The 11,715-nt window shown below is 60.1% G+C and overlaps 1 protein-coding gene across 4 annotated transcripts; it reads left to right on the top strand.

The window, feature by feature from the left end:
* The first annotated feature begins 250 nt into the window (after window positions 1–250).
* Epn3 (epsin 3) lies at window positions 251–10,746 on the top strand. Of its 4 annotated transcripts, XM_063251351.1 has the most exons (11): window positions 251–849; window positions 1,298–1,465; window positions 3,783–4,453; window positions 5,464–5,582; window positions 6,307–6,387; window positions 6,578–6,706; window positions 7,485–7,584; window positions 7,936–8,205; window positions 8,365–8,481; window positions 8,579–8,815; window positions 8,915–10,746. In XM_063251351.1, the coding sequence occupies exons 3-11, from the start codon at window positions 3,922–3,924 to the stop codon at window positions 9,235–9,237; spliced, it is 1,908 nt and encodes a 635-aa protein (XP_063107421.1). In that variant the 5' UTR covers window positions 251–849; window positions 1,298–1,465; window positions 3,783–3,921; the 3' UTR covers window positions 9,238–10,746. The 4 variants fall into 4 exon arrangements, with proteins under 4 accessions (XP_063107421.1, XP_013004986.1, XP_063107422.1 ...); XM_013149532.3 differs by lacking the exon at window positions 1,298–1,465; XM_013149533.3 differs by lacking the exons at window positions 251–849; window positions 1,298–1,465 and adding an exon at window positions 1,554–2,152.
* The last annotated feature ends 969 nt before the right edge of the window (window positions 10,747–11,715 follow it).

The raw sequence follows: 11,715 nt of genomic DNA, 5'->3' as shown, positions 1-11,715 counted from the left end.
ACCAGGGGAAGAGCAAGGTGGTAGCAGGATGAGGAATGTGATCAGGCAACAGGGAGAGTCTGTCTCAAAATAAAACATAAAAAGGCAAGTTTCATCTGGGTTTCACCGCCAATTGTAAAAGAAAAGAAGAAAAATAGCCCCGGGTTTTTACTCCTTTCCTCTGCACAGCCCAGAGGACTGAGGTTGGGATAACAGTGTTGTGTACTCACACCCGGCTCAGAGCCGGCTCAGGTGACCCCACCCTGAACACTGGTGCAGGTTCCAAGATGGTGTAGAGGAGGTTGGGGAGGAGTCTGGAATCCCGAGGGGTTTCCTTTGGTATCTTTGTGGAACTCAGGTCCAAGAGACTCAGAGAGGGTGGTGCACTCCCTCCCTCCTGGTGCTGGAGAGGGGGAGTTGGTGTCCCCAGGTGGCTGGGAGGACCACACCCCTGTTTGGCAGGGCTTGGGGAGTGGGTGCAGGCTTTAGCTCTCCTCACCTCCTGGGTCCCAAAGCCGTGAGCCCAGGAAGCTGGCCCCGCCCCTCCTGCTGGCTATAGCAAGGGTTAACCACCCGCCGGGCTGCGTCCTCCTGTGTCCTGTTACTGCTGAGACAGACTTGCTGGGCCAGCTGAGCAACTTTCCTCCTGAGTGTCGCTTGCCTGCTGGTGTCTAGGAACTGACCGGGCTGAGGCAGAGCTGCAGCCCGTGGTGGGGGGCGGACCCTGCACTGCCCTGCTGAGGGTCTGCGCCCCTTGTGGATGGCTCTGGAGCTGCTGCCGAGGCCGTGCAGTCCCTCTGCTGCGTTGGTCTCAGGGTCTCTGCAGAGGCTGCTCGGGCCGGGGCCGGGGCCGGGGAGCCCACACTGGAGGTGAGCCACGCGACTGACACAGAGGAGGCTCGGGGCTTAGTCTCTTTCCAGGGGGCACCAGGGCTGGACAGGTCCAGGGAGGACCTGGAGGCTTTTTACCTGTGCCCCAAGGATCTGTGGTGGCATCTAGGACCTGCAGGGCTCTTTCCCTGCCGATGGCTGCAGGTCTAGCCTGGGGCGGCCTGGACACAGCTCCCCCCCTCCATGAGGGTGAAAGCCTGGGTCCTACAGGCAGCAGGATGGGCACTGCCACCCTCCCCCCTCACGCTGGACCTGCTGGGGACAGGATGAGGGACCCGTTGGGGAACAGGGGGTGCCACACAGAGGCTCTGGCAGACACGTGCACGTGACCAGCCAGATCTGGGTTCTCTTGCTGCCCCTCTGTACCTACACTGGGGTGCTGACTTTCAGGCTGAATCTTGCCAGTCCCCCCACCCTTGTCTTCCAGGACCTGAGAAGTTCTCCTTGGGACCCCAAGTGGAGGGAGAGAGCGCCTACTCTAACCCCCGTCCCCCAGTCCCCAGCCCCTGCCTTCTCCCAGCTCAGAATGGGCCTCGGGCTCCGGCTGCTCGGTGTCCTTCCGGTGCCCAGCAGGGTCCAGCTCAAGGTCACTGCGGTAATTCCATACAGCTGCCTGGGACTGCCGCAGCCACCTTATCGGCAGCGGGTTTGGGTTTCACAGCCTTTTATGCCTAAGCATATTGTGTTCGATAAAACCCTCGCTTGTAGCCCTGCTGGCAGGGCTCCCGCTGCTCTGCCTAGGCTGCTCCCGCCTGCCGCCTGCCTCTCCTCCCCCTGCCGGTCAGGGCCTCACCCGGGCACCCTCAGACGCAGGGTGAGAAGGTCAAGCCCCTCCCTCACCTCTGACCTCTCCCTTCCTGGCTCCTCAAAGGTGCGCTGAGAAAGCCCACCTGCTTCCCAGGGGTGAAGTCCAGGCGAGCTGGGTGCCTAGCTCTCTCCTGCAAAAGACAGCACTACCAGCCACCCGGGCCCCAGCCACCTGGCCTGCCGGGGAGGAGGGCAGTCGGGCCAGGGCGGCTCTGGTGAAGTTGGGAGGCCCGACTGGTTCTGCTGGTTCCGGTGGCCAGCAGGGAGGGGCATGCACTGGGGCGGGCTTCCCGTACAATTATTTCCCTCTCACTCTGCCACCACCAGCCCGCCCACCGCCTGCCCCTGGGAGGTGAAGGCAGGTCTGAGTCACGGCCAGGGGGGAGGGCAGGAGTTAAACTAGTTGTGGCTGTGGCATCGCCACAGAGGGCCTGCTACTGGCTGGACGGAAAGACAGACAGCAGATAGAAGGAAGGTAGGCAGCTCCAAGCTGGGCGCCCCCATCTCCCCCATCCTGGGCGCCCCCATCTCCCCCATCCTGGGTTCCTGTGCAGGAGCCTCTGGGCTAGGCTGGGACCTGCTGAGGCCTGCAGGGGGGCCCCTTTGAACTGAGTCCCAGGCTGGCGTCATTGTGGTGGAAGGACAGGACGGGATCTTTGGGGGCCCGGGGTCGGGAGCAGCCTGCTTCTGCCTCCTGCCTCTGACAACCTGAGAACTTGAAGGAGACTCAGCCAGGGTGGGGTGATGCCAGAAGGTGCCATGGCCCTGGGCATTGGGGGTGTCACTCCCTGAGGCCCCAGCCAGTGAGGTCACACTGGTGCCATGCAGATATGGGGTCACTGAGAGGCTCAAGGGAGGACTTGTCTCGGTCCTGGTCCTGAGGCCACGGGGACTGGACGTCCCCTGGTCCCTGTCCTCCCTCTGCTAAGCTATCCGAGGCCTCTGCACGACTGGGACTTGGGGCTGTGGGGAGCCGGGTCTCCCCATCCTTGTGGAGCTTCTGTTTTGGTTGTGAAGTTAGACTGAGAAAATAATCAGATTAGTTGATTACCAAGGTGGATGACAGCTATGATAAGAATTGGATTGGTCTTTTGGAGGCCTAGGTGTCCGTCCCAGCCCTTCCACCTACAGGCTGTGTGACACTGACAGTTCGCGTCCCCTCTGTGCTCTGGTGGGTGTGGGGGTGGCCCAGGGGTGGCAGCTAGGTGTCTGTGACAGCCAGCTTCCCGCGGACGCCTGCCCTCTGCTCCTGTTGGCTCATATCCTTCCCCCACTGCTGGTTCCTTCCTCCTCCTCCCCATTCCCCAGGCCTCCAGCTTCCTTTCACCCAGCGCCACCTCTGGGATGTTCTCTCCTGAACTCCCTCGCCCGGGTCTTCTGTACCCCTGGGCAGGACTGGATGTGGGCTGGCCAGCCGTGTGTCCTGGGCCTGGCGTCATGCCCAGCTCAGGAAAGGCCTCCAGGAAATAGGTGTCGAGTCTCCATCGCACTACAAACATTAGCTGTAGGAGAGAAGAGAAGCCGGAAAGGTCAACAGCTGGCTGGAGCTTGGCAGGATCACAGAGGGAGGCAAACGGGAATGGAGTGGGCAAGGGGCATCATCCCCAGCAGTCACATTAGGGTCCTGGCTGAGGCCACGTGTCTGGGAGTGGGGGTTCCTGGGGCATCCCGGCCCTCACACCTGCTCTGTGGTCTTGCACAAGCCCTTGCTTCCTCTGCTGAGCCCCATACCCGTCGTGACTGGTGACAGTGAGAAAAGCATCTTTGGGGGCTTGCCTGGCTAGAAGTGCTTGCTGAATAGTAAACAACATAAGACAAAGGTGTGGTGGCACATGCCTGTCATCCTGGTTTCCGGGAGGCTGAGGCAGGAGGCTCAGACTCACTGTGAGTCTGAAGCCAACCTGGGCTCCATAGTAAGTTCAAGGCCAGCCTGCACTACACAGCAAGACCCTACCTTAAACAGAAAAAGGAAAGGCAAACGGGAGAGTCTGTGGAACGTGGTTCCCAGCAGCAGGGACCCTGCTGGCCAGGCCGCAGTCAGTCTGTGGCCCAGGGACAGCCCAGTGGGCCGCCATCCCTGATTTCTGATGTTCTCTCGCCCTCAGTCCCATGTGGAGACCGCAGACACGGCCGCCCTGCTGAGTGCACGGCGGCCCACCCTTCAGGACAGTGACCTCTCGAAGGTGGCCCTCGGCCCTCCAGCTCCGGTGGGGGCGGGGGCCGCCCACCCCCAAGTCCCCAGCCATGACCACCTCTGCGCTGCGACGCCAGGTGAAGAACATTGTGCACAACTACTCGGAGGCGGAGATCAAGGTGCGGGAGGCCACCAGCAATGACCCCTGGGGCCCACCCAGCTCACTCATGGCGGAGATCGCCGATCTGACCTTCCACACGGTGGCCTTCGCCGAGGTCATGGGCATGCTGTGGCGGCGGCTCAATGACAGCGGTAAGAACTGGCGGCACGTGTACAAGGCGCTCACGCTGCTGGATTACCTGCTCAAGACGGGCTCGGAGCGTGTGGCCCACCAGTGCCGCGAGAACCTCTACACCATCCAGACGCTGAGGGACTTCCAGTACGTGGACCGCGACGGCAAGGACCAGGGCGTCAACGTGCGTGAGAAGGTCAAGCAGGTCATGGCTCTGCTCCGGGACGAGGAGCGGCTGCGGCAGGAGCGCACACTCGCCCTAAAGACCAAGGAGCGCATGGCGCTGGAGGGCGCGGGCATTGGCAGCGGGCAGCTGGGCTTCCCTCGGGGCTCCCCGTCCTCCTACCACTGTGAGTGATCCCCCTAAGCTGTGTAGCCAGGACGGGGAGGGGACCCGAGTACCAGGCTGCCTCTGTGGCTCTGGGCCGTGGTTAACAGCTGGAAGACTCAGACACAGTGTCTGGTGCATCCTAGGTCCTCAGCAAATCACCCGCAGGAAAATGTCGTTGGGTGTGTGGTTGCTGCTCCTTAGCTGTTCATTTATTTTTGAGACAGGGTCTCACCCTGTAGTTCAGGCTGGCTTTGAACCCACGATGTAGCCCAGGCTGGTCTTGTCTGTGCAGAGATCCTCCTGTCTCGGCCTCCTGAGTACTAGGATTACAAGACTGCACCACCATGCCTGGTTGCTAATTAGCTGTTTAGAGGATGGTATGGTGGCAGAAGCTCAGGCTCTGGAATCCTGTCCCCTTTATTATGTCCACTCCAAGCTATGCAACCCAAGCAACCAGTAATCAGAACTTCAGTCTCCCCCTCTGTAGAACGGGGATGACCTTGTCTTCCCTCTGAGCAATAAATGACCTGATCCAAGGACTTCTATGACTCCTTCCCTGGATGTGGAGAATTTTCCTTGGTCCCCCATTTCAGGGCACTGCCCTTGAAATAGAGGCAACTGCTGGGCTGCGCCTGGCTGTTTCCCCAGCGGTGAGGGCTCCCCCAGCCTGAGGACCCCCAGAACTGCCGGTCCACAAAGCCCTTGGCAGCTTGTTGAGGGCCCTGAGGCTGTCACCTTGTTGGATCAGAAGTTCCTCCCTTTGGCCCCAAGCATGCTTGAACCCAGAGTGCGCCTGGGTTCAAGTCTAGCGGCTTCTGTGCTGCTGCCCCTGCCAAGGAGCCCTGGGCTCTGCAGCCCCATGTGGTGGGGATCTAATAGGAGGACCCTGACCCACTGCCTGGCTCACTGCATCCTGGATGCTTCCCGTTGCCTCAGTTTCCCTCTCCGAGCCTCAGACCCTGGCGGGCGGGGGGATCTGGGGGCCTGAGGGCACTGGCCTGGTCACAGTGGCCGTGATGGTTGTTGCAGCTGCCACCTCATCTCCCCGCTACGCCTCGGACCTGGAGCAGGCGCGGCCCCAGACATCTGGGGAAGAGGAGCTGCAGCTGCAGCTGGCCCTAGCCATGAGCCGCGAGGAGGCCGAGAAGGTGAGGCCCGCACCCCGCAGCCCAGGCGCAGGCCCCCCTACTGGGCCTGAAGCCCTCTGGGGCTTCCAAGGACAGCACAGGCCCTGTCTGTGTCCTGGGCCTGTCCCAGGTGGGGGCTGACCCAGGAAAGAGCCCTGCAGGGCTGGGGTGCCAGTGCAGCCGAGCGGTGTCGCCATGGTGTGGGAGGGCCAGAAGCTGGTGGACACGTTCCTAGGAAGTTCGGGCTGTCCTGTTAGGACCCCTGACTCCTACTGCTTCCTCACCATCTGCTCCTCCTCCTCCTTCTTCCTTTTTCTTTCCTTTCCCTTTCTGTCCTGGAATCGATTTCAGGGCCTTTGCACTAAGCCACATCCTTGTCCCTTTTGAGGCAAGGTCTTGCTTTGTTGTCCATGCTGGGCTCCGACTTGCAGTCCTCCTGCCTCAGCCTCCCAGAGGGCCGGGGCTCCAGGGGTGATTTGACATCACCTTCTTTGCTACGACCTCTGTGGATCTGGGCGGACAGGGCAGGAAGCAGTGGGCCCTCCCATGGCAGCACTGGGGGAGCTCTGGGGGCACCCAGAAGACAGAGATCAGCTTCCTTGGGCTGCTTCTGAGAAAGCAGGAACGAGGCCACTGCCCACCCCTACATGTGGGGCATTTTTGTCTCTCCATCCGTGTCCCCTGGCAGGGGTATGCTGGCCGAGGGCTGTGCTGGCCACGTTCACCCCCGTCTTCCTTCTCACAGCCGGTCCCCCCAGCCTCCCACAGGGACGAAGACCTGCAGCTGCAGCTGGCCCTGCGCCTGAGCCGGCAGGAGCACGAGAAGGTAGCCTGCGGGCCAGGCTGGCCCGGCGCAGGTGCTGGTGGCGGTGCTGCTGTGCTGAGGGCACTAACCGGCTTTTTCTCTGCTGCTCTAACCTTGGTGCCTCCCTCCCACCGTCTCCGGCCAGCCCGGGCACTCAGGTCCCCCTGAGTCCAGCTGGGCCGCTCACGCCCCTCTTCTGTGCTTCCTGCAGGAAGTGAGGTCCTGGCAAGAACAGGACTCTCCAGTGGCCAACGGTCCAGGGGCCGCTACTCGACGTCGGAGGGACAGGGAGCCCGGGAGAGAGGAGAAAAAGGAGGAAGAGAAGCTGAAAACCAGCCAGGTAGGGAGGGGCAGCGCGGCCCAGCAGGCGGGGAGGCAATGGAGTCACACAGCAGCACAGGGGAAGTGACCCTCATTCACTAAGGAAAACAGGCAACAACGTGCACCTAGCAGCCCCTGCTCCCAGGCTGTGCCGGCTGCCACTGGGCTAACAGCAAAGCAGGAGGCCGTGAAAGCATCCTGGTCCAGACCCTGCATGGGCTACCTGTTTGAGCTACCAATTTTGTAGCATCACTGTCCCGGCCTCAGTTTCTCCTCCTGCACAGTGGGCATCTGGGGACAGCTCCAGCTGCAACACCTTAGATTCTGGGAGACCAAATGGAGACCAAGGCTCAGGTCAGAGATTCAGCACTGAAAACATCTCGGGCTTGCAAGCAAGGCCACCCATCCGGGCTCTGTCCCCCTCCTCACTGTGGCCAAGTTCTTGGACACTGAGCTACGGCTAAAGGCTCGCTGTATAATCTCCACGCTGGTCCTTCCTTGCTGGCCTGGGTTCTGGTCCAGCTTGGCATCTCCTGGAAAATTATTGCCCTCTCTGGGCTTCAAGCGCTCAGCTCTAAATAGGTCAGCACTGCCCTCCCTTGCCCATGGGGTTCCTAGAACAGTCAGGAACTCAGGGATGAGGAAGCATTTTATGACCTGGGAGCACGGCACGGAGGCCACAGGTCACAGAGGGACGATAGCAGGATGAATAAAGGCTGGAAGTGGCTGGCGGGTCAGGGGCCAGCCTCCCTCTGGGCCCACCTGCTTCTCATCCGAGGCTGCCTCTTCCCCTGCAGTCCTCCCTCCTGGACTTGGCTGACATCTTTGTACCTGCCCCAGCGCCCTCCTCCACACACTGCTCTGCCGACCCGTGGGACATTCCTAGTGGGCACACAGGTGGGTGACAAGGGCCCTTCCCTTCCCCACTGTCAGCTGGCAAACCGCCTCGCCTGCTGGCTGAGAGTCCCCTAACCTGGGGCACAGGGACAGCAGATATCTGTCACCTACACTCAGGCAGCCCTGCGCCGATGGGGAAGGTGGCCCACGATGCCCGGGCCGGGTGGTGGCAGTGGGTCTGGGCTGATGATAGGACCTGCCGAGCACGGGGTCTAGCTCACTGAGTGTCCGGCGTCAGCACCCCAGCTGTGACAAGAACCACATGCCTTCCCCTGTGGCCTGGGGAGCTGCCAAGGGCCCTGGATGAGAGCTGCGGGGGCCTGGATCACATCTGCGTCCCTCCCACTCCAGGTCTCAGGCCGAGCGCAGAGCCCAGCGGCTCCTCCTGGGGACCTTCTGCAGACCCCTGGTCTCCAGTCCCCTCCAGAAATGTCCTGTCCCGAAGCCAGCCTTGGGACTTGCTTCCCACTCTCTCCTCCTCAGAGCCCTGGGGCAGGACCCCAGTGCTGCCTGCTGGACCCCCTGCCACGGACCCCTGGGCACCAAACTCTCCCCACCACAAACTCTCCAGCACTGGGGCTGACCCTTGGGGCGCTTCCAAGGAGCCCTTGGACACACCTGGTAAGTGGAGGCAGAAGGTGCTGGAAGAGGCTGGGGACTTCTGGGTCCCCTCTCCCCAGGGCTGTGAGGGCAGCAGAGGCTGTTTTTAAGGGGATCAAGTTCCTTGGGGGATCCAGTCAATGCCTGCCCTATTCACAGATCTTCTCTCTCCTCTGCCAGCTGTAGGTGGTGTCTCAACCTTCGACCCCTTTGCCAAAACCCCAGAATCCACAGAGACCAAGGCAGAGCTGCAGGGTGCCCAGGTTGCGCCCTCTGGGAAGCCCGGCAGCCCTGTGGGTGAGCAGAAAGCCAGAGATACTGAGATTCTGGGAGCAGGGGACCTCAGGCCAGCCTCTGCTCTCTGCCTTTCCAGACTCTATTTTGTTGCTAACAGATCTGGACCTGTTCGGAGAGCCCAGCCCCAGTTCCAAGCAGAATGGCACAAAGGAGCCTGACACCTTTGATCTGGGGGTGCTGGAGGATGCACTGTCACCTGCACCTCCAAGTAAAGAGACCCCTGCACGTCGCACTCCAGAGTCCTTCCTGGGTCCCTCGGCCTCCTCCCTGGTCAACCTTGATTCACTAGTCAAGGCGCCACAGGCTGCAAAAACCAGGAACCCCTTCCTGACAGGTAGGCTGGTCCCTGGGCACCTGGCATAGTGTTCTCTCTGGTCCTCTCTGAACCCTAGAATCTGACTGTTCCACCATCCTACCCTCACCCCTCCCGCAGGTCTGAGCACTCCATCCTCCACCAACCCATTTGGTGCGGGTGAGCAGATTGCACCCACCCTGAACCAGATGCGCACCGCGTCGCCTGTGCCCATCGCGTCCATCGGAGCACCCCTGGGTTCCATGACCTACAGCGCCTCCCTGCCCCTTCCGCTCAGCAGCGTCCCAGTTGGCAGGACCCTCCCTGCCTCCGCCAGTGCATTTCCTCAAGCCAGTGCCTTTGCCCCACTGGTCCCGAGCCTGCCGCCGCCGCCGCTGCCCATGTCCAGCTCGGCTGGGCCACTGGATGCATCCCGGCAGGCAGGCACCAACCCCTTCCTTTGATTGCCTCGATGGCTATGGCGCTGAGGCCCCGCCCCTTAGGGCCTGGCCGGGCGCTTGTGCAGATTGCGCACTAATTGGGTTTCCGTGGATCACTGACAGCTCGTGAAGCTAGAGATGGACCTCTTCGTGGGACAGCCTCACAATAAAGACTGGAACCAGGGTCCCCAGCTTTCACCAACTGGACTTTTTGCCAGGTGTGGCAGCTGGGTCTGGACCACAGCACCAATCACCCGCTGTGGAAGAAATGTGCAAAAACACTCCGGTTTCCCTTACAGTGCCATCCCAGCTCCTACCAGCCTGGCACTTCCGTTTCCAGATGTTCCCTGGTTGTGGCTCATTCGTTACTTACAGGCACTGGGGATGGTCTGACAGCCAGGGAGAGCAAGGACTTGTTTTATAATACTGCACACTCGTTAGTGGGCTAAGCACTTTAGGCAGAAAACTGTTTAATCACGGCACTGGGGTTAATAATCCTATTGCATCCAGCAGGCCCAGCCACAGAATTTGTTGTATCCAGAGCAAAATGCAAACGCAAGGCTTCTGGCTCAAAATTGGATCAAGATTTTTTTAAAAAAACTTTTTCGAGACAGGTTCTCATATTGTAGTTTAGGTTGGTCTTGAACTATGTAGCCCAGGCTGGCCTCCAAACCGCAGCGACCCTCCTGCCTCAGTCTTCCAAATCCTGGGATTACGGGTGTGCCACACTATGCCCCCAGCCCTACGAATTTCAAAACAAGGCAACAGAACATGAGGGCAATTGCACTGGTCTCCCTTGTGGCTGCCATTTATAGAAGAGGTTGAGAGACATGCTCCAAGTGACAAAGGAACAAAACTAGGATGCTGAGGGTTGGGGCTTCCGAGTCCAGTCCGGCAGTCTGGTGCCGCAGCCTGGAGCTCCTGGACTGGGCCCCAGGCTTAATTGAGCATATTGATGCACTGCTGTGTATAAAGTGCTGGGCTGTGAGGGGCCCAAGAACTGCTGAGCTCGGTGGATACAGGAGGCCAGGCAGGCTGCCTCACAGGACAGAGCCCAGCCCGGAGTCCCCTGCTGTTTGTGCCACTGAGTCATTGTGATTCAGTGAGCTCCCTGCCACCTTCTCCTGGGCCCCACTGGCAAATCAGCAGCTGCAGCCCTCGCTGTGAGGCTGTGAGACTGAACCCTCCCAGGCGCAGGCAGAGTTTACAGAGGCAAAGGTGGGCCGAGCCTGCTACACCCTCCGTTCTCCCTGAGCGGCTCCCCAGTCACTGTCACTCACTGCTAACGATGTCCCTATCACTAATGGGTCCTCATTCTCAGGGATCAGCCCCGCAGGTACCTGCTTCTCCCCCCATTCCCTTTGGGGGCCAGAAATACCAGGGCTGGGGCTGCTGTGCACGGGCTGGACAACGGAGTCTCCTGAGGAATCAGACCCAAAGGCTCAAAACTGCTCTGTAGTTGGGTTTCATGAAAAAACCTGCTTTGTTAAGTGGCTATTCAGCCTGACCGCCAGTAAATCACTTCGCCTCGGTGTTCGTGCCTCTGTTACCTTGCTTGTCAAGTGGGACCAGGGGTCCCTTCCCCATGGGGCTGTGTGGCCAGTGGCCCTTTCACCTATGACTCACCTCCCTCAGACTCTCAGCAAGAGCCTGCCCTGCCCCCGTTCCTGGCTTGGCCAGGTGGCACCCAGAGTCCAGTTCACATCTGTCTTCCACTGCACCCCAAGGGGGAAGGTGCCCTCTTCCCAGGTTCCAGACCCAGCTCTCCCTAGAGATGTTCCAGTCTGTGGCATTTCCTGATCCCTGAAGCCAGTTCTGGTCACCCTTGTCCTCTTAACGGGTGGCCTGCAGCCTGCCCTGCACACCTCATTCTTGGAGTGCTTTCCTCTGGGCTCCAGACTTCTTGCCAGCTCTTCCCGGATTCCACGTGACTCCCTTACCCAAGAGGATGCCCTGGCTCCCCTTGACCTCTCATTTGCCCTCTCCATGGTCACCTGTGAGGCTTGGCATCAGCCCAGATTCCTCCCACTCCAAGCAGGCTTCCTGTTTCCCATCTGAACTTCATTGCTTCAGGCTGGCGTCTCCCCTGTCATTGAGTGCCCTCCACCTCCTCTCCCTGTCCAGTGGGACAGTGTCTGCTCTTCTCAGCCTGGTTTATCACTTGTTTTCTCTTTGCTGTTGTCTCTAACTCCAGCTTGCTCATGTGTCTCAGGACCTTTGCATATACTGTTCCTTCTGGCTGCTTCTCCAACATTCACCCCATACTCTTTCCACATTTCCTCCATTCCTCTGTGTCACAAATGTGACCTCTGGAAAGTCTTCCCCTTTGTCCTGCCAGCTCCTGTCATTAACCCATGCACTGTACTTGTCAGGAGGTGGCTGAATATATACATACAGGTGTGTGGCTGTAGGATTCAGTGCCTGCAGGGTCAGGCAGTAGGCACTCGGTACATCTGGGCAGATGCACAGGCAGGATTTCCTGGCTGCGCCACACTGTTCCCA

This window comes from Cavia porcellus, unplaced genomic scaffold, assembly GCF_034190915.1.
Source record: "Cavia porcellus strain 051 isolate PalLab524CR breed Dunkin Hartley unplaced genomic scaffold, mCavPor4.1 scaffold_6, whole genome shotgun sequence".
In the NCBI taxonomy this organism is placed as follows: Eukaryota; Metazoa; Chordata; class Mammalia; order Rodentia; family Caviidae; genus Cavia; species Cavia porcellus.
The sequence above is the reverse complement of the archived record's forward strand: the minus strand, read 5'-3'. Positions and strand labels throughout refer to the sequence as shown.